General features: G+C 33.8%; 3 protein-coding genes across 3 annotated transcripts; 2 read left to right on the forward strand and 1 right to left on the reverse strand.

Annotated features, from left to right (window-relative positions):
* Positions 1–662: 662 nt before the first annotated feature.
* Positions 663–8053, forward strand: LOC122722462 (serine/threonine-protein phosphatase 7 long form homolog). The gene is made up of 8 exons (XM_043953166.1): positions 663–800; positions 1604–1817; positions 5537–6383; positions 6473–6739; positions 6829–6916; positions 6992–7390; positions 7476–7983; positions 8049–8053. Exons 1-8 carry the CDS (start codon positions 663–665, stop codon positions 8051–8053), a joined length of 2466 nt encoding a protein of 821 aa, XP_043809101.1.
* Positions 8054–9516: 1463 nt separating this feature from the next.
* LOC122722463 lies at positions 9517–11698 on the reverse strand. The gene is made up of 2 exons (XM_043953167.1): positions 10434–11698; positions 9517–10331 (listed from the first exon to the last, which is right to left on the reverse strand). The coding sequence occupies exons 1-2, from the start codon at positions 11590–11592 to the stop codon at positions 9517–9519; spliced, it is 1974 nt and encodes a 657-aa protein (XP_043809102.1). The 5' UTR covers positions 11593–11698.
* Positions 11699–20187: 8489 nt separating this feature from the next.
* On the forward strand, positions 20188–20493 carry LOC122722464 (acidic endochitinase WIN6.2C-like). The gene has a single exon (XM_043953168.1). It carries the CDS (start codon positions 20188–20190, stop codon positions 20491–20493), a length of 306 nt encoding a protein of 101 aa, XP_043809103.1.
* Positions 20494–23206: the final 2713 nt, after the last annotated feature.

The raw sequence follows: 23206 nt of genomic DNA on the forward strand, positions 1-23206 counted from the left end.
CATTCTAAAGTGGAAGGGAATAATGTTGTTATTGTTTCCATGGGAGTGCAAAGGCTATCAGGTGCAGCTGAGAAATATGGAGGCATGCTGACTTTATTGGTGAGAGCAACAGACACAGCGGAGGATGCACCATCTTTACCACCACCCATCAAAGAACTATTGAAAGAGTTTCCCAGGATAGTGGAGGAATCCTCCAAGCTCCCACCGTTGTGGGATATCCAACACTAGATTGATCTCATCCCTGGATCAAAATTACAGAATTTGTCACATTACAAAATGAGTCCAAAGGAGAGTGAAATCCTCCAAGAACAGGTTGAAGAATTATTGAAGAAGGGGCATATTCGGGAGAGCATAGCCCCTATGGAGTACCTACCATATTAGTTCTAAAGAAAGATGGGACTTAGAGAATGTGCGTGGATAGTAGGGTCATAAACAAAATTACAGTTCAATATCAATTTCCTATTCCATGACTGGATGACATGCTGGATCAGCTATCTGGGTCTAAAGTCTTCTCTAAGATCGACCTTAAAAATGGCTATCTCCAAGTTTGGATTAAGGACGGAGATGAATGGAAGACAGCCTTCAAGATTAAGGAAGGCTTGTATGGGTGGCTGGTTATACCCTTTTGATTGACGAATGCACCTAGCACCTTTATGCGACTTATGAACCAAGTTTTACATGCTTTCTTATGCAAATTTGTGGTTGTTTACTTTGATGACATCTTGATTTTTAGTCGCAATGAAGAAGAACATTTACAGTATCTCCATCAAGTCATGATAGCCTTACAAGAAAGTGAGCCGGTTATTAATATTAAAAGTGCATTTATATGATGGAGCGCATTCTATTCCTAGGATTTGTTGTTAGTGCAGAAGGGATACATGTTGATGAGAAGAAGGTAGAAGCAATACAGAATTGGCCTATCCCCAAAACTATTTCTAAAGTTTGTAGCTTTCATGGCCTTGCTACTTTCTATCGACAGTTTATCATAAATATTAGTAGCATCATTGCCCCTATCACAGATTGCTTGAAGAAAGAGAGAGTGTAGAAATTTGCTTGGACTGACACTGCCAACAAGAGCTTTGAAGAGATTAAAGATAAGCTTACTTTTGCCCCTATTCTTGGTCTATCCGATTTTGATAAAATTGTTTGAGATTGAATGTGATGCTTGTGGAGTTAGGATTGGGGAAGTGTTGTCATACTCTAAAAGGCCTATTGTTTTCTTTAGTGAGAAATTGAATAAAGCTAGGAAAAAGTGGTCCACTTATGAGCAGGAGTTATATGTTGTATTCCGGGCTTTTAAAACTTGGGAGCAGTATCTGATGGGGCGAGAGTTTATTATTCACACAAATCATCAATCTTTGATCCATTTTAAAACTTAAAAACAAGTGAATAAGATGCATGCTCGATGGGCAGCTTATTTTGGAGCTTTCATTATGTCATAAAATATAAGGCTGGCCATAATAATAAGGCTGGCCATAATAATAAGGTGGCAGATGCATTGACTAGGAGTGCTGCACTGTTGATTACAGTTAATCAGGAGGTTGTAGGTTTTGAATTTCTGAAGGTTTTGTATGCTACAGATGATGACTTTGCGGATATATAGGCTAGAGTCCAGGCTCACCAGCCTACTGATGGGTTCTTGATACATGATGGCTTTCTTTTTAAAGAGAACAAGTTATGCATTCCTCGATCTTCATTGCGGGAAAAAGTGATTCGGGAGGTACATGGAGGAGGTTTTAGTGGTCATTTGAGGCGTGATAAGACTGTTGCTGGGTTGGAGGAGCATTTTTACTGGCCACAATTAAAAAGAGATACAGGTCAGATGGTCCAGAAGTGCCCAGTTTATCAAACTCAGAAGGGATATTCGCAAAATACGGGCTTATACACTCCACTGCCTATTCTAGAACATCCTTGGGAGGACTTGTTTATGGATTTTGTTCTTGAGCTTCCATGTACTCAATATGGATCTAATTCAATTTTTGTTGTTGTTGACAGGTTCTCCAAAATGGCGCATTTCATTCCTTGCAAGAAAACTAATGAAGCTTCTCATATGGCAAAACTGTTTTTCCAGGAGATTGTTCGCTTACATGGCGTTCCAAAGACCATTACTTTTGACAGAGATGTGAAGTTTCTAGCTCACTTCTAGGTGACTTTATGAAAATGTTTTGGAACTGAACTTCAATACAGCAGTGCTGCCCATCCCCAAACTGATGGACAAACTAAAGTGGTGAACCACACGCTTGGCAATCTTCTGCACTGAATCTGCAGTAACAAGAAATCTGCTTGGAATCTTGCTCTTGGCCAAGTCAAATTTGCTTGCAACAGTGCTGTCCACAGCTCCACAAAGATATCACCGTTTGCAGTTGTGTATAGGAAAGTCCCAGTGCATACAGTTGATCTTATTGCCCTTCCTATACATTTGATCTTATTGCCCTTCCTATACATTCTCACAACAGTATTGCAGTAAGCAACTTGGCAAAGCAGCATGTGGATGTTTTCCAACTTTTGCTGCCGAGGTCCGATGGACACCCACGATAGCTTTTCGGAAAGGAAATTTCGAAAAGAAAATTTCGGAAAGGAAATTCCATCGTTAGGGGGTCAATTTTGCATTTTAATTATTTTTTTTGGATATTTTTATAATTTTGCATATTAAAATTTTCTTTCTATTATAAATAGTATTCCTTGGCTATTAGAGACTCACTTTTCAATCTTTAAAGAATTTCAATAAGATTTTTCGGCTTCTAACCTATCTTTCTCTTTTATCGTTTTAGTCAAATCATATTGGTTAAAACTCATGACAGAATCTAAATAATCATTTATCATACTTTATCATGTTACAAAAAGTTTTTAAAAAAAATTATAAAATATCCTGTCACATATGTTACGAATATAAATATATTAAGGCTATAGTTTCTCAAAAGCTTTAGATCTATATTTGTAATTTATCCTAATTATTTCATATTTTAATTTTTGTTGTTATAATTATAGTTGATTAAAAATATTTCAGTTTATTATGTTAGATTTTAAAAATTCTTTTCAGAATTTATTTTTTATTTTTTTGACACTACATTATAAATATATTATTTTTAAATAAAAATAAATATCAAATATTAGATATACATGACAACGTTCACTAAATTTTCTTTTTTATTAACATAAACTTGCTAGTAATCATAAAATTGTTATTAATGATTAACATGTTATGAGAAAAAAAAATGTTTTAATGAATAAAATAATATAAATGATCAATGGGACTAAATATTACTGGCAGTATTTTATGATATAAGATAACATAATTATATGAAATTGATATTATTATTTATATGCATTGTAATTCGATTCATATAAAAATATTAATTGAAATTAATGAAATAAGAAAAATAAGATTAACTTTCATATAAAAAAATAAAATTATATATATAATTTTTAATTTAATTTTTATTCATAAAATAGCTATAAATTAATTATTGTTCTATACTAAATAACGATTACATCTAACGGTTAAAAAGTCTAAAAATTAATGATTATTTTTTCATTTCTAAGAAGTGCAAATCCTAGAGCAAATTTTCAAATCATGTATAATATAAAAAATATTTTTAAAATCATGCAGGATCCGAAAATATTTTCGGATCCTATGTGTCAACGCAGATAGTTCGCCAGTCATACTAGCGAACCCAGAAGTTCGCCATCATTGATGGCGAACTTCATGATGTTCGCCACTCATGGTGGCGAACATAACTTGTTCGGCACCATGGGTGCCGAACAAGTGGAACCGTGCCACATGAGCAGAGCAATCTGCTTGCGTGGCTGCAGCGTGGCATGTTCGGCAACAATGGTGCCGAACATGCATATAATTCAATGCTTCGTCAGAGATTCCTGATGAAGCATTGACAGTTCGGCACTAATAGTGCCGAACTCTTTTCTGTGCATGCAGAGCCGCGTGGCTCTGCATGCACAGTCCTAGACAGAGGAGACTTTGGCTTTAAAGCCGAAGTCTCGCTCTTCTTCTTCCCTTTCCCCCTTCAAAATTTTTTATCCTCCTTCTCCTCTGCGCAGCTCTCTTCTCTCGCTCCATCGCCGGAAGCCTTCATCTTCAGCAAATCTTCTTCTCCAGCAAATCTTCTTCTCGAGCACAAGCGATCTCTTTCCACCAGGTTTTTATTGATTTTTTTTTTTAAAATATGTATATATAATTTTTTCACTTAATATATAAAAAATAAAAACAAAAAATAAAATATTAAATTATGATAAAATAAAAAGAAGTTGTTATATAATTATTAGAAATTATTATTAGAAAAAGCAAAAAATAAAAGCCAAAAATATTATTAATATAAGTGGTTATATAAATATTAGAAATTTAAATAAAGTTAAATTTAATAAATTAAATAGTTAATTTTTTTAATGAGTTAATATTGTAGTTATAATAATTTTTGTTATAAATATAATAAATTAATTTTATATTTAAGTTATTATAAATTTTGTTGAATATATAATAAAATTAAAGATTTTTAAAATAAATAATAATTAAGAAAATTAAAAGAAATAATTTTTTTTATAAATATAATAATTTAATTATTAAAAATTTTTCATCCGTAATAATGTTTTATTGTTTTATTCTTATAATATAATAATAAATAAATTATATATTATTAATTTTATGTAATGTTGAAGTTTTTTAAATATTTTTTAATAAATAATAAAATTTAATATTTTTTTATAAATGTTATAGTATTATTTTTGAAAATATTTCATCTGTAATAATGTTTTATTATTTTAAAATTATTATTTATTTTATTTTTATATTATATTAATAAATAAATTATATAATAGTAATTTTATTATATGTTTCAGTTTATGTAAATATTTTTGAAAATCAAATAAAGTTTAATATTTTTTTTAAAAGTATAATTTAAAAGAAAAAAATATGAAATTTTTTTAAGAATATATATATATATATTTTTAAATTATGTAATCCGATTGATTTTTTTTATTGTTTAAATATAACTTTATTTTTTGTATTATAATATTATGTATATTGATTAGAAATAATTTTAATTTTTGTTTAAGTTATTTTAAATAATTGTTAATATGTAATGAAATTTAATTTTGCTAAATGAATATAATTAAAAATGTAATAAAATTTAATAATTTTTTTAATTGTAAACTTAAAATATTAAAAAAATATTATGTATTGTTTTATTTTTAAATTTGTAATGTGCTGTTAAATTTAGACTTAGTTATGAATGAAATTATGTTGTGATTTTAGGATGAAATATTGGTGTGATAGAATATTTATTGAGATTTTTAATAGAATATTTATTATGATTTTTGGATAGAATATTTTTGAAGTAGTTGTATTTGTTGTGATTTTATGGTATAATATGTGTAGAATATGTATGTTATTGTAGTGTTAAATTATATACATTTATTTAGTGAGTAAATGATGTTTGAATATTGTTAGTGATTTTGAATATTGTTTAGTTGGTGAATGTGTATTAGTATAACATTTTATTGTGGTGTGAATTTGTATAATTAGATATGGAAGAAAGGCGCAACCGTCATGACAGACGTGATTATATTTTACCTGGTCCCAATGATCCATCGTTGCTATATGGACAAGCCGAACATAGGTCTGAGGCTATATGGCAACAAAATATAGAAAGTGGGGCAATAGGTTGTAGAAGAACGGGTACAGTTTTACATTTGGGTGAAATACCAGATCAAATAATATCTCACCTACGACAGTTGGGTTTTTATGGTGTAATCCGGTTAGGTTTTTTTGCATTAGATTGGCATTTAATTACGGCTCTTATTGAGAGGTGGCGACCAGAGACGCATACATTTATGTTTCCTGAAGGAGAAATGACTATAACCCTTCAGGATATAGGGCTAATAACCGGGTTGCCTGTCAATGGTGCAGCTGTTACAGGCCGATCACGCCACCATTGGCCTTCAGTTTGTGAGGCGTTATTAGGTGTCGTTCCACCTAATAATGCCATTAGAGGGTGTTATCTGAAACTAAGTTGGCTTGCTGAGGAATTTAGTCAACTTCCCGATGATGCTGATGAGGAAGTTGTTCATAGGTTTGCAAGAGCATACATTATGAGAGTGATTGGATCCATATTTGGTGATACATCTGCGTCGCGGGTGAACTTAATGTTTCTACCTTTGTTAGCCGATCTTGAGGACGCTGGTAATTATAGCTGGGGTGGGGCATGTCTGGCATGGTTGTATAGACAGTTATGTAAGGCGACAAATCCTGAAGTTATGCAAATGTCTGGTCCCTTATTTATAGTTCAGATATGGGCATGGGACCGGATCACAGCAGTATCGCCGGCACTGTCAGACAGAGCACCACATCATGATGCTCCACTAGGCAGCAGGTATGTGATATTATGTAATCGTTAAATTTTATTTCATATTTAATATTAAATATTTAAATAAATATTTGCTAATATAAGTGGTTGTGCAGGTGGAGTAATGCCAGACATGTTACGGAGGTAGTCACCCACGTACTCGTGGAGCTGCGATATCAGCTTGATAGATTATTACCCGAGCAGGTACTAATATTAATAAATGAACTAATATATAGACAGTTATGTAAGGCGACAAATCCTGAAGTTATGCAAATGTCTGGTCCCTTATTTATAGTTCAGATATGGGCATGGGACCGGATCACAGCAGTATCGCCGGCACTGTCAGACAGAGCACCACATCATGATGCTCCACTAGGCAGCAGGTATGTGATATTATGTAATCGTTAAATTTTATTTCATATTTAATATTAAATATTTAAATAAATATTTGCTAATATAAGTGGTTGTGCAGGTGGAGTAATGCCAGACATGTTACGGAGGTAGTCACCCACGTACTCGTGGAGCTGCGATATCAGCTTGATAGATTATTACCCGAGCAGGTACTAATATTAATAAATGAACTAATATTCTGAACCTACATTAATTATTGCATAACAATTAAATGTTCATTGCAGGTACTTTGGGAGCCGTACACTGATGGCCTGATTCAGTCGCTGCCCGAATACTGTCGCCAAGGACGGGACATTTGGAGGGCTGTTGTCCCACTTATCTGCTTCCATATTGTGGAGTGGCATCAGCCGGATCGTGTCATGCGACAGTTTGGGATGCAGCAGCATATTCCTGCTGAACCTCATCAGTCTGCTGTACTACACGATGTGGATTTGCGTAAAAGCGACACGAACTGGGCAGAAGTCCACTCTCATTGGATCGCGCGCTGGAACACACGGGATACAAGAATAGTCACTGGCCCGCCAGCAACAGAGCCACTCCATTTCCATTCAGAGTATATGGAGTGGTACCATAGGGTGTCCAGACGCTGGATTTCAGTGAAAGGAGCGGCAATGGGATCCGGGGTAAAAAATAATTGATTTTGATTTGTCATTTTCAACATTAATAACTGCATATTCTAAAATATGTAATTTCTTCTATGTTGTGCAGGAGGATGTTCTGGAGCACATGTACGCTATTGCTACAAACCCGACCACGGGGAGTATGACAGCTATGTGTGACCTCATACAGTCTGTTTCATTCTGTATGATGGAAGAGAGGCGGCAAACACAACTGCCAGCTCCACATCGAGCACCTGCTGCACCGCCCAACATGGATGACCCAGATGACCCGCCTATTCCCGATTCTGTGGCACGTGGTAGTCGGGGTAGGGCTGGTGGATATGGTAGGAGCCGAAGAAGGGGTCACATCCATGCTGAACAATGTGATAGGGATGTGAATCCAGTGCCTCCCCCTATGGAATATCATCGGTCGCAATCATTCCACGAAGATCAACCCAGTTCATCTAACGTGCCCAGCTCATCTCATGTGCCTTCTATGTTTAATCCCGGTGCTTATGGTGTCCCGTACACGCCAATGGGATCAGTGTTTCCAGCATTTGCGCCCAAGCCTATGCATGCGCCGTCGTCTTCGAGACAGTTTCATATGTCAGGCGGAAGTACACAAAATATTTTTTCGGGATATAACGCTGGATTAGGGTATGGCCCGAGTGGTGTCGGTCAGTTTAGACATTCAGATCCTTCTGCTGCTGTCGTGCAAGATCCAGACGTAAACGCACCGGCACATGAAGAACTTGATCCTGAACAGTTATTGGCACCAGGACCATGGCGAGGTCGCTTACGGGCTCCACATGAGAGGAGACATCGAGGCTGTGGTACTGGTGGTCATCACTGACTGTGAGTTGAATATGTATAAAAAAAATTATTTTAGTTAAATTATTTGCATTACAATTAGTTTAATTTCTTGTTGTGTTATTAGTTGAGCCTATTGTAAGATATTGATTGAGTGTTACGATTCACTTTTATTCTGGGAAATGCAGGTGATAATTATACATGATAGATTTTTCTGGGGAACTAGAGGAAGGTGCTTTTGAGTTCGTTCTAGATGTCAAAATGGTGCGTGAGATTATTTCTATTGATTTAATTATGTGTTGAGATTGTGTTATTTATGTAATTATTGTGTTGAGATTGTGTTGTATAAAATATTGTGTTGAGATTGTGTTGAGATTGTGTTGATGTAAGAATAGGTGTATGAAATAAGGCTGAAGTTTATAGAAGTGTGCTATTTCTATTCACAGGTGGAAATAAACCCATATTTCAGGGGAAACTCTGCCGGATTTTTGGTATAAGAAGAAAAAGGGAATTGAATTACATTTAAAAATGAAATGAACAATAAACATATTCTCATAATTGAGCATGATTTAAATGCTACCAATTATACCATGTGTTTACTACTTCATTTTGTGTTGCTTCTGTAGGTTTATGGTGTTTACTCAACAGATGATCTTGGCGTGAAGTTGGAAATGACTGCTGATAATAGAATGAGTTTGAGTTGTAATCATATGCTTAATAATAATTTATGTTATGTTAAATGTTTTAATGCTTTTCAATGAATGGTTGCAAACTCTAGTAATTATTTATTAGTCATATAAAATATTGTGTTGATTGAAAATGTGTTGATATAATACATTGTGTTGATCTATAAATTAAACTTTGATTAAAATTAATTTAAATTTATAAATTAACTTAATTTAAATGTATAAATAAAATTAATTTAAATGTATAAATAAAATTATAATAAATGGTAAAAAATTAATTTTAATTATTTAAAATTTTAAGTTTAGAATATAAGCTTAAAACTTTTGCTTTTTTTGAGTTAAATGAGACAGTTTGGGTCCATTTTGGCAGAAGGAGAAATTTTTATTATCATTCAATATTTACTAGTAGTTTCAAAATATGGAAGACTATTCAAAATTTAATTTAATTATTTAAAATCATATGCCACTAGTATTCACAATGTTACTACAATTTAATTAATTATAAAATATGGCAGATTTTACTAAAAAATTAAATAATATAAAAATAATTCTGCATATTATTCTAGTAGTTAATGCTAACTATAATCGGCAAATAAATCAGTTTTTCACCCATGTGATCCATATTTATATATTTAACTGAATTCTTTACAATATCTATCTACTTGGTGCCCCACCCATACATGTTTTCTTATTGTGCCCTACCCTGCCACATATTAAGCAATGGACTCTGGATGTTTCATTTATTTTGTTTGACCTCCAGTCCATCTCATTACGTATTCGAGAAGATCTCGGACGTCCCTTCTTTCTGATTCTAGAAATGTCAAGCACATGAGGAAGTCCATCTGTTGGAGGCCAATAGTCAGGGTGTCCAAGAGGATGGAATGTGTACGCGTAACATTGTATGGTACGATCCAATTTATAATACTCAGATATAAACTGTTCGTAGTCAATTGAATGGGACATGCATGCTGCAATTGCATGTGAACATGGTATCCTCATCTCCTGAAATTTGCCACATGTGCATGTTTGATCCATGAGTTTGACCACTTGTTTTTGCCTACCATTTGCTGTAATTATTTCACAAACCATGGTCTGACTGTTGAACCGTCTAACTCTATGTCCATTGGCTTTAATGGCATTAGCACGCAGAGTTTTACTGCAAGACTGAGTGAAAACATAGCCCTTACTTTGTTGCTCCAAAAAAGTTGTCCTCCGCATATCAAAATAATGAACACACTGGAAAAATATTTTTTCCACCATTGCCGTTATAGGCAACGCTCTAAATCCTTTCATCATGCCATTCAGGGATTCAGCCATGTTTGTTGTCATCACGCCATACCTCTGTCCACCATCATGTGATCTTGTCCACTTCTCTAAATTTGTCTTCATTGCCCAATCGTATGATTCAGGGTGCACCTCCCGAATATTATTCATTGCTTCGTAAAACTTTCTTTTCTGATTTTCATTCGCTGATATAAAGGACAAGTTCATAAAAGTAAAATTAGCATAAGTAAGATGTGACATTAAATTTTTAAAATTATGCATACTTTGTATTGAAACATGAAACATACCTGCCTTGCGCAACGCTTCCTTTATTGCTGCATTTTTTAATGTCTTATTATAATTACTCAAAAAATGCCTGATGTAATAACGATGATGACCAGCTGGAGGTTGCCACCAATCTTTCTGCATCGCCTTCAAAATTCCAGCATGTCGATCTGAAATTACACACAAATCTTCTCGGTTGGTTACAAAGATCCTTAAGCAATCCATAAACCATGACCAATTGTCCCCGTCCTCCTTATCCACAATGGCAAAAGCTAATGGAAATAGTTGATTATTTCCATCAAGTGCGGTTGCACACAGTATACACCCGGTGTATTTTCTGTATAAGAATGTCCCATCGATTGAGATAACAGGTCGGCAATATTTAAATCCCTCAATCGATTGCTTAAAAGCCCAAAACATACGGTCAAATACACGACACATTGGATTTAATCGTTCATTTATCCAATGTGGATTATCTTCAATCATGTATACTGTTTCTGGGTTAAAGTGATGAAGAGCAGTCATGAATCTACGCAAACGACTGTATGATTCATCCCAACCCCCATAAAGCCTTGCAATTGCCTTCTGCTTAGCTTTCCATGTTTTCTGATAAGACGGCTCGTATCCATATTTATCCCGCACTTCAGCTTGTAAGGCAACAATTTTTATATCGGGCTGCTGTTCAATTAATGCAAAGATAAATGAACAAATAAAATTTTCATCCAATTGGCTATGATTTTTTGTCACCTGAGGATTCGTACATGTGTGTGGTCCACTGTATCTCGTAATCTTCCATACATCCTCTCCTTCTTTCTTGGATGCTCGAAGCCTCCATGCACACCCACTGTCTTTGTCTTTACACTTTATAGAATAAGTCTTCTCTCTTGTTTCATGATAACAAAATTGATGATGATGTCTCAGATGATATTCTTTTGCAGCCGCAGCCACTGCATCTCTCGAAGAAAATATCATCCCAACTGAAAACTCTTTAGAAGGATCCCAAAAGGAACGACCTTCTGGCCTATCATAAGGATCCACCCTCAGCAAATCGAAGTCTATTTCTGCGTATGGGGAGGGATGAACAACAGGCACAATAGGATTAGAAAATTGTGTGTTGTAATATCGAGACTCACTTCCACGATCCTCCTGACCATTGTCATCATCATCATCCTCAGTAGACATCCATGAATCATCGTCATCGTCATCATCATCTTCGTCCTCATCCTCGTTCTCATTCTGTACTGTATCAGATAAATTAATTGATAGCCCTGCAGGACTATCAGATAAACCATAATCATGAACATCATTTTGTTCTTCACATAGTTCATCATTTGATTCCACAGCAGTTCCAGATGGACCAATATCAGCATCGTCATTTGTAGTATCAACATAACGATGTATCTTAACATATATTTCAATACCAGGTATACCACCAATTAGATATAAGTAATTAAACATACTAGATATATCATCTTCACCCCATATCTCCATACATTCAAATTTCAAGGATCCATCAACAATTATAGGCTTTCTAAAACTAATTGTCTCTATAAATTCATTACTCCCGGATATTCCAATTGCACGAGCAATTTTACCAACAAGTTGATTAAAACTTATCTGTTTACCCATTGGAATAATTTTTGAAAAACCTCCTTCATAATCGTAACCATTACAACTATTTATAATATTACCATCCCAATGAATATTAGCATATGCAGGAACCGCCATTTCTCTGATAAAAAAAAAAAAATTAATCATTTTACCACCATTTACTATATATATAAAAAAAATAAAAATTTAGAATATAAAATATTTAAAACTTACCTGCGTTTCTTCTTTTGTAGTCGAATCGATAAGAGTAGAAATAAAATTTTTGTGAAATTTATAGAGGGGAAGAAATAATTTATAGAATGAAATTTATTGAGATATAATGCAGATTTAAAATAAATTATAAAGTAATGAATGGGGTAATTTATAGAGAGATTGAAAATAAAAGTGATTAGAAATGAAAAATGAGAGTTATCGGAATGGATGGCGTAATTTATAGAGAAATTAAAAATAAAAGTGATCGGAAATGAAAAATGAGAGTGATTGGAAATGGGATGATGTATAGAGCGCTGGAGGAGAAATTTATTGGCGGGGAGTTCGGCACTAACCCTGCCGAAGTAGGGTCACGGACCGTAAAATCACGTGCATGCACCAGCGTGCATGCATGCCGTACATGCATGCGTGCTGGTACATGCATGCCTCTCTGCTTGCATGCAGGGCCACGTACGGCCCTGCATGCACTAGTAAGCTCTTCTGCCGAAGAGCTTTCTTCTTGAATAAAAAATAAAACGCTTTATTAAAATATTTTTAAAATAAAAAACAAAATAATTTTAAAATTAAAATATGAACGCTTTATTAAAATAATTTTAAAATAAAAAATAAAATAATTTTAAAATAAAAAATAAAACGTATTAAATATTTTCAAAAATTAAAACATTATATTTTTAAATAACCATTAAATTTTATTATTTCTTACTTTATATTTATTTAAAAAATTTTAAATTTTATTATTAACAGTCAAATAAATTTTATTTTCGTAGAATATTTAAATTTAGAAATTATTTTAATTTCAAATATATAAATTCATTAAATAATAGATTAGATAATTTATATTTAAAAATTATAATAATAATATTAATATATTTTAATTAATATTAAAAGATAATTTTAATTTATTATAATATTTTATTAATTTTTATAAATTTTTTGAATATATATTTATTTTATATATATTTTTTTCAGGCTACAGAAATTTGTTCGGCAGTAGTTATGCCAAACAAATTCCTATGCCCCATAGTTAAAAAATTCTTTTATCATTTTGTTTTGTTTTATATTTTATTTTTATTTAAAATATATGATAGTTAAAAAATATATAATTTTAAATATATAAAAATTAATATTATTATTTTTTAATTGATATCAATAAATAAATTTTAATTTTTTAATATATTTTATTAATTTAATTTTTTACATTTATAATTGTTTTAGATATTTTATTTTCATGCTACAGGAATTTTCCTGTAGCATGTCATGCCTGCATGCACCTAAGTGTAGGTGCATGCATGCAGGGCTTGCACGGCCAATGCAGGTGCATGCATACAGGGCCTGCAGGGCCGTGCAAGCCATCTTTACTTAGCTAAAGAAAAAGGGTTCGGCACTTATAGTGCCGAACAGTTTCTTCGGTCAGAGATTCCTGACGAAGCCTTGATCCTATCTCTGACGAGGCCTTGATCCTCGTTCGTGTTCGGCACCTTGGCTGCCGAACATGCCACGCCTGCAGCTTCCTCGTGCGTATTCGGCACCTTGGCTGCCGAACATGCCACGCCTGCAGTCACGGGAGCAGCTTCGTTGCTTCGGTGGCACGAATGAGGCTTGTTCGGCACTCATATTGCCGAACAAGCGTAGTTCGGCACCCATGGTGCCGAACTTTCCATTCTTCGGCAACATAAGTGCCGAACAAGAATGTTCGCCAGTATGACTGGCGAACTATCTGCGTTGACACACAGGATCCGAAAATATTTTCGGATCCTGCATGATTTTAAAAATATTTTTTATATTATACATGATTTGAAAATTTGCTCCAAATCCTATGGCTGCAAATCTCCAACAGAATTATCAGGAAGGTTACAAGATCAAGATAGACCTTCAAAACATTTCTGGTTCATTGGACGTGGAATCTATTCTTGATTGGCTGGCAGAGGTTGAACGTTTCTTCGAAATTATGAACGTGGAAGAGGATCGCAAGGTTCCAATTGTAGCCTATAAGTTAAAGGGGGGTGCAACAGCGTAGTGGAAATCGGTTCAAAATGAACGCTATCGGAGGAGGCTGGAACCCAGACAAAACTGGGTGTTGATGAAGTAGATGATTGAATAGTGGTTCTTGCCTAATGATCACGCTCAGGTTTTGTATAATTGGTATCATGACTGTGTATAGGGGAATCAAAGGGTGTATGAATATATTGAGGAGTTTTTGAGGTTGCAGGCGAGGTGTGAAAACTGTGAGAATGAAGCCCAGCAGGTTGCTCATTATCAGAGGGGCCTGAATCATGAAATTCATTGTATGATGGGAGTAGCTGCGATTTTCATTTTGGCAGACGCCATTGAGATGGACAAAAGGGCAGAAGAGCATGTTGATTGCCAACCACGACAGCAGTATAATCAGAATTTTAATTATAGAAATTTTGGTTCGACAGAGACGCAGCAGAATAGAGGCAATTACAGCGGGCAGCCTTCTAAGGTTGTAAATTCTGGCAATCCTTAGAATACTATGAAAGTAAGGAGAGACAGTAAGGGAAAAGCAATCACCACTACACAACACAAAGGAGGCAGAACTAATCCTTATCAGAAGCCAACAGGAGACATATGTTACAGTTACAGGCAACCTGGTCATTGATCGAATAATTGTCCAGAACATAGAGGAGTTAATAATGATCGCCGACAGGTTAATGTTGTAACAGCCCGGACGTGATCCCCGGCACTGTTACCGCTCACAGCCCGTGACCTTCCTCTGGGCCCAGCCACTGTGAGCAGCTCTTGTTGACCCAGCTAGAGTTATGATGAGGACTCTGGAAAGGGTTTCTTTATGTTTTCAGTTATGTTGCATACAGGACAAGCTCGGTTTATACATCATATGTTTCAGTTTTTATGTTAAAGTTTTGATCATGTATGGGATTTGACCAGGTGATAGGATGTATGTTTGGCTTGCTACGGGTCCTGGCGGCCTTAAGCCGATCTGGATCCTAGCGCCGGTGGAGGTTCGGGCCGTTACGGAGGGGTATCGGTTTTCGGGCTGTTACAAATGTGGTTGAGCAGGTGGCTGAATCTGAGGTGGAAGTGGATGATGATAACGGATCTATTGCTTGTTCTGAAGATGAAGAGGTCACCTATGTGGTCAAGAAAATCTTATGCTCGACAAAATAGGAGGATGAGATGCAAAGGAGGAAGATTTTTCAGGCAAAGTATCGAGTAGAGAGGCAATTTGCAGGCTAATTATAGATAGCTGCAGTTATAAAAATCTGATAGCTAAGCAATTGGTGGAGAAATTACAGTTGCCTACATAGCTGCACCCTTTGCTAGATAAAGTTGGATGGATTAAGGAAGGTCCGACAATTGAGGTCAACAGAATCTGCAGCGTGCCTATCTCGATCGGTAAATCTTATACTGAACCTGTTAATTGTGATGTTGTGGATATGGATTGCTGTGGAATTTTGCTAGGTCACCCTTGGCAGTTTGATGTTAATGCTTTGCATAAGGGGAAGGAGAATTCATACATGTTCACATGGAATCGAAAGAAGATTACTATTTTGCCTTCTGGTTTTGCGAAACATTCTAAAGTGGAAGGGAAGAATGTTGTTACTGTTTTCACAGGAGTGCAAAGGCTATCAGGCGCAGTTGAGAAATCTGGAGGCACGCTGGCTTTATTGGTGAGAGCAACAGACGCAGCGGAGGATGCACCATCTTTACCACCACCCATCAAAGAATTGTTGAAGGAGTTTCTTAGGATAGTGGAGGAATCCTCTAAGCTCCCACCTTTGCGGGATATCTAGCACCATATTGATCTCATCCCTAGATCAAAATTACCGAATCTGCCGCATTACAAAATGAGTCCAAAGGAGAGTGAAATCCTCCAAGAACAGGTTGAAGAATTATTGAAGAAGAGGCATATTCGGGAGAGTATTAGCCCTTGCGGAGTACCTGCCCTATTAGTTTTAAAGAAAGATGGGACTTGGAGAATGTGCGTGGATAGCAGGGCCATCAACAAAATTACAGTTCAGTATCGATTTCCTATTCCACGACTGGATGGCATGCTGGATCAGCTATCCAGATCTAAAGTCTTCTCTAAGATCGACTATAAAAGCGGCTATCACCAAGTTTGGATTAAGCAGGGAGATGAATGGAAAACAACCTTCATGACTAAGGAAGGCTTGTATGAGTGGCTGGTTATGCCCTTTGCTTTGACGAATGCACCTAGCACCTTTATGCGACTTATGAACCAAGTTTTGCATCCTTTCTTACGCAAATTTGTGATTGTTTATTTTGATTACATCTTGATTTTTAGTTGCAGTGAAGAAGAACATTTATAGCATCTCCGTCAAGTTATGACAGCCTTGCAAGAAAGTAAGCTGGTTATTAATCTTTAAAAAATGCATTTATATGATGGAGCGTGTTCTGTTCTTAGGATTCGTTGTTAGTGCAGAAGGGATACATGTTGATAAGAAGAAGGTAGAAGCAATACGGAATTAGCCCATCCCCAAAACTATTTTTAAAGTTCGTAGCTTTCATGGCCTTACTACTTTCTATCGATAGTTTATCAGAAATTTTAGCAGCATCATTGCCCCTATCACAGATTGCTTGAAGAAAGAGAGAGTGCAGAAATTTACTTGGACTGACATTGCCAACAAGAGCTTTGAAGAGATTAAAGATAAACTTACTTCTACCCCTACACTTGCTCTACTCGATTTTGATAAATTGTTTGAGGTTGAATGTTATGCTTGTGGAGTTGGGATTGGGGGAGTGTTGTCACAGTCTAAAAGGCCTATTGCTTTCTTTAGTGAGAAATTGAAAGCTAGGAAGAAGTGGTCCACTTATGAGTAGGAGTTATATGCAATATTCCGAGCTTTTAAAACTTGAGAGCAATATATGATGGGGTGAGAGTTTATTATTCATACAGATCATCAATCTTTGATCCATTTTAAAACTCAAAAATATGTGAATAAGATGCATGCTCGATGGGCAGGTTATTTTAGAGTCTTTCATTATGTCATAAAATATAAGGCTGGCCATAGTAATAAGGTGGCTGATGCTTTGAGTAGGAGGGCTGCATTGTTGATCACAGTTAATCAAGAGGTTGTAGGTTTTGAATTTCTGAAAGTTTTGTATGCTATAGATGATGATTTTGTTGATACATGATGGCTTTCTTTTTAAAGAGAACAAGTTATGCATTCCTCGATCTTCTTTGCGAGAAAAACTGATTTGGGAGGTATATGGAGGAGGTTTGAGTGGTCATTTGGGGCTTGATAAGACTGTTGCTGGGTTGGAGGAGCATTTTAACTCGCCACAATTAAAAAGAGATACAGGTCGGATGGTCCAAAAGTGTCCAGTTTGTCAAACTCAGAAGGGACATTCGCAGAATACGGGCTTATACACTCTACTGCCTATTCCAGCACATCCTTGGGAGGAGTTGTCTATGGATTTTGTTCTTGGTCTTCCATGTACTCGTGGATCTGATTCTATTTTTGTTGTTGTTGACAGGTTCTCCAAAATGGTGCATTTCATTCCTTGCATGAAAACTAATGATGCTTCTCATGTGGCAAAACTGTTTTTCCAGGAGATTGTTCGCTTACATGGCGTCCCCAAGACCATTACTTCTGACAGAGATGTGAAGTTTCTAGCTCACTTCTGGGTGAATTTATGGAAATATTTTGGAACTGAACTTCAATACAGCAGTGCTGTCCCCAAACTGATGGACAAACCAAAGTGGTGAACCACACACTTGGCAATCTTCTGCGTTGCATCTGCAGTAACAAGAAAACTGCTTGGGATCTTGCTCTTGCCCAAGTAGAATTTGCTTACAACAGTGCTATGCACAGCTCCACAACGATATTACTGTTTGCAGTTGTGTATAGGAAAGTCCCAGCGCATACAGTTGATCTTATTGCCCTTCCTATAGTTTTTCACAACAGTATTGGAGCAAGCAACTTGGCAAAGCAACATGTGGATATTTTCAAACAGATACAACAATGTCTCATAGAAGCCAATAATAAATATAAAGCTACAACTGATAAACATAGGCGTTTCAAATCCTTCAATATCAGTGACCAAGTTATGGTATATTTACGTAAGGAGCGTGATGGAGGATAGAAAAAACTTGACGCAAAAAAAAATTGGTCCATTCCGGATCATTCAGAAGATTAATGACAATGCTTATGTTCTTGACCTCCCAAATGAGATGAAAATTTCCAAGACGTTTAACGTGGCAGATCTATTTCAATACTATCCTGCTGATGACAACTCGAGGTCGAGTTCTTTACAAGTGGAAGGGAATGACACAGAGCAACTAGTCTTGAAGTTTACAGCAGACTTGGATCGGACGTAACTTTTGTTGCCGACGTCCGATGGAGACACACGATAGCTTTTCGAAAAGGAAATTTCGGAAAGGAAATTCCATCGTTTAGGGGGTCAGTTTTGCATTTTAATTATTTTTTTGGATATTTTTATAATTTTGCATATTAAGATTTTATTTCTATTATAAATAGTCTTTTTTGACTATTAGACACTCACTTTTAAATCTTTAAAAAATTTCAATAAAATTTTTTAGTTTCTAGCCTATCTTTCTCTTTTATCGTCTTAACCAAACGATATTCATTAAAACTCCTAATAGAGTCTAAATAATCCTTTATTATATTTTATCATATTATAAAAAATTTAAAAAAATAATTATAAAAATACCCTGTCACATATGTTAACGAATATAATTTCTTATAACTATATAGAAATTGACGCTTTAATAATTAGTCATTTTCTCAGCTTATAAAATATTAAATATTATTAAATAATATAAATATTATTATCAAATATACAAAATATATTTATTTTTAATAATAAATTTAAATCGGAGGTTATTTTAATTGGTTAAAAGAATAAAATCTTAAAAACTTATAAATCTCATATATAAAATATTGTAAAGAATAATTCAGTATTTTTTATTAAATTTAATAAATATTTGGATAAAAAAATAGATAGAAAAATTAATTTGAGTATATACTAAAAGTGAGTAATTAAATTATTTGATTTTAAAAATATATAAATTAAAGCTATAGTTTCTCAAAAGTTTTAGATCTATATTGGTAATTTATCCTAAACATTTCATATTTTAATTTTTATTGTTATAATTATAGTTGATTGAAAATATTTCAGTTTATTATGTTAGATTTTAAAAATTCTTTTTAGAATTTATTTTTTATTTTTTTAACACTACATTATAAATATATTATTTTTAAATAAAAATAAATATCAAATATTAGATATGCATGACAAGGTTCACTAAATTTTCATTTTTATTAACATAAACTTGCTAGTAATAATAAAATTGTTATTAATGATTAACATGTTATTGAGAAAAAAATATGTTTTAATGAATAAAATAATATAAATGATCAATGGGACTAAATATTACTGGCAGTATCTTATGATATAAGATAACATAATTATATGAAATTGATATTATTGTTTATATGCATTGCAATTCGATTCAAATAAAAAACATCAAGATTAAAATAGTGAAAAATATAAATTGAAATAAAAAAAATAAAAAAATTAAGATTAATTTCCATATAAAAAAATAAAATTATATATATATAATTTTTAATTTAACTTTTATTCATAAAATAGCTATAAATTAATTGTTGTTCTATACTAAATAATGATTACATCTAACTGTTAAAAAGTAAAAAAATTAATGATTATTTTTTTATTTCTAAGAGGTTAAAAGCATAATGTAAGAATTTGGTAGATAAGATGGGAGTCTAAAATTACACACTTTTATCGAGTCATACAACAAACATTTTTCATAAGATTACACACTTTTATCAAATCATACAACAAACATTTTTTATACTATAAACGATAAATTGAGGAACAAAATTACTCTTTTCTCTCTTTATATACCAATTTGTAATTAGAAAAGTCTTCACTTTATCATTTAAGATTATAATTAAATCATAAACGGATATGAGGGTTTTCGCCTTTATAGTTTCTTCTCTTTTGTTTACTTCCCTTTGGCTGCCTACTTTAGCTGAACAATGTGGAACTCAAGGTGGGGGTGCTGTGTGTCCTGGAGGCCTATGTTGTAGTCAATGGGGCTGGTGTGGTAGCACAATTGATTACTGTTGTGTTGGCTGCCAAAGCCAATGTAATGCTGCAATATGTAACGGTGGACGTAAAGCCGGCAATCTCCGAGGAGGTGGTGGAGATATGGATGAGATATCTTCAGAAAAAGCATTTGATAAGATGCTTAGACAAAAGCCATTTGCATAATGGATACAAGATAATCAGTTTCCATCTTATATGGAACTAGTAATCTAAATAAAAATATGTGCCTTGTATTTCTGTAATCCTATTGCTTTACATAATGGATTATAGAAATTATTGTGTGTACTTTAAGTGCAAGCATATGCACTTCCTCCAATAATAGTCACTTGCCTTTGAATTTCTTCTCTTTTTTTTAAATATTCTTCTATTGAGTCTATTATTTAATTTAAATTATTTAATGTTTATATATGTATAAACCTAATGAATTTGTTAATCTGTTAATTTTAGTATAAATTCTTCAACTTTTAGTGTACATAAAGAAAATATTTTTCAATTCTAAATTTGAATCAATTCCAAATTTGAATTCAAATTATCATTAAAATAGCAAATGTATTGTATAATTGATTGTGCAATTTAATAATAAAAGTATTTTAAAGCTAAAATAATTACATTAGTAAATAATTATTAGTTAATTAATGTATATGATTAAAGTTTTTAATATAGTTTGGCCATGTGGATCTTAATGGGTTAGTTTGAAAATTCGAGTGACGATAAAATCTCTATTATTTCTACAGACGATGCTTTTTTGTCCTTCATAGGACTTGTAAAATAAAAGAAAATGTATAGGATTTCTCTTAGACTCCAATAATTAAACTAAATCTGGAAAGTTTATAACGAAAGTTTATCTCTAAGAAAGTTGCATAAAAGAGTTGGAGAGAAAGAAAGAAGAGAGAAAGAGTTGTTAGGAAAAAAGAAAGAGACGTTGGATTAAGGACCAAAAATGCTTTCCCTATGTACTTCACTCCTATTTTTTTATGGAGGAGTATAGGAATATTTTTCACATATTCTTAGGTTGAATCCATTTTTAAATTTAAATGATTTAATGTGTTATATATATATATATATACCCAATAAATATATTAATAATTAACCATTAATTTTAGTATAAATTTTTAAACATTTAGTTAATTTACACAAAGAGAATGTTTTTCAATTCCAAATTTATATTTAAATTATCATTAAATAGCAAATGTATTATAATTGATGGTTGAATTTAATAACAAAAGTATTCTAAAGCTAAAATAATTACACTAATAAATAATTATCAATTAATTAAATATAAAGAAGATAAAATGAAGAGAGAAAAAGGATAAAAAAGTTGGTAATTTGAATATCTGCGATAGCAAATTAAAGTAATCTCATATAAAATAAAATTAAACTTAAGTGATATAAATAAAATAAATTTTAGAATTAAATGGCTACGGATAAGAATTACTTAATTTTGCATATTAGGTTTTTTTTTTCTATTATAAATAGCCTTCCTTGGCTATTAGCTATTAGAGACTCACTTTTCAATTTCTAAAGAATTTCAATAAGATTTTTTGGCTTCTACTCTATCTTTCTCTTTTATCGTCTTAGCCAAGCGATATTAGTTAAAACTCCTAATGGAGTCTAAATAGTCCTTTATTAGATTGGTATCAGAGTAAAGTTCGACCATGGTAGGCAATCAAGAGGCGCGACTTGCTACAATTGAGGCATCTTTGGCAGAATTGAGAGAGATGATCGGATAGCTGGCCCTGCAGTAAGGAATCTACCAACCAGCCTCCGCCGCACACCCCCAGCCAATTGACAATCCTGTGGCCGCCAATCTTGTGGTCGCCAATACTGTGGCTGCAAATCCCTAACAGAATTATCAGGAAAGTTATAAGATGAATGATCAAGCCAAATTTAGATCCATTTTTCATGTTGTTATTAATGTTAATTTACACATTTTCTACCTAATTTTGTGATTTCGATCTTATTTTGCAGAAAATGGTGTAAAAGCGTAATTTAGTAAAAATGGCCTTAAAACTGCCCAAAAGATAACAAATGAGATCAAGCCTGGTTTGCCCAAGACCATTTGCCCAAACAAAGCTGAAGCAGAGACGCGGGAAATTCAAATTTCAAACTTTCGAAGAAGTCTTTCCCTCTCCAAACATGTGAAGACAACTCAGCACTCTATCCCACCTATTTAGGAAGCCAAATCTCAAGAAGATTCAATTGCCTTCAAGAAAATCCAACTCTAAATAGGAAAAGAACTCCATCCAAATCAAGAAACTTAGGGCAGCCTATTCAGCTATAAAAAGAGGATTAAACTAGCAACAAACGAGCTTCAATCTTGGGGAGACTGCACCTGCAGTTGCGCGCCACACTAGCCGGCCAATCAGCTCCTTCCTCTCCTTCTTTCTGGTTTTCTTTCTTTTATTTTTATGTTAGTTTCAGCCATGAGTGGCTGGAATTCCTTTTTCTAGTTGAAGATTAGGTGAAACTTCAAGTTGTTTATGGATTGTGAGATCTGAACCTATTATGTTCTTCTTTTATTTATCAATATTTATGCAATTTCATGCTTAATTCCATTGTTACTTTGTTATTTAGATCAATAGGGCCTATTGATTCTTAATTGCAAAGTAATAACTTGTTAGTTTGGATAGTTTGAAGTCTGTAATTGCTTGAATTATTCAAACACAAGTAACTCTTGGTGTAAAAACCAAGGAGATTGCGTAATCTAGCAAGATCACCATACGTTTGGGTAGCTAGAATTAGGTCTCTCTATTTCTTAATGCAATTGACAGTTGTATGATGCTAAAAGCCCCAAGGACGTTCCTTGGCAACTTGTTGATTAGTGATTAATTAGAGGACGTTTCCTAATTAATCTATGCTTAAGGAGGGATATGGTGGT

The sequence above is a fragment of the Manihot esculenta genome, chromosome 18 (genome assembly GCF_001659605.2).
Source record: "Manihot esculenta cultivar AM560-2 chromosome 18, M.esculenta_v8, whole genome shotgun sequence".
NCBI classification, from domain to species: domain Eukaryota; kingdom Viridiplantae; phylum Streptophyta; class Magnoliopsida; order Malpighiales; family Euphorbiaceae; genus Manihot; species Manihot esculenta.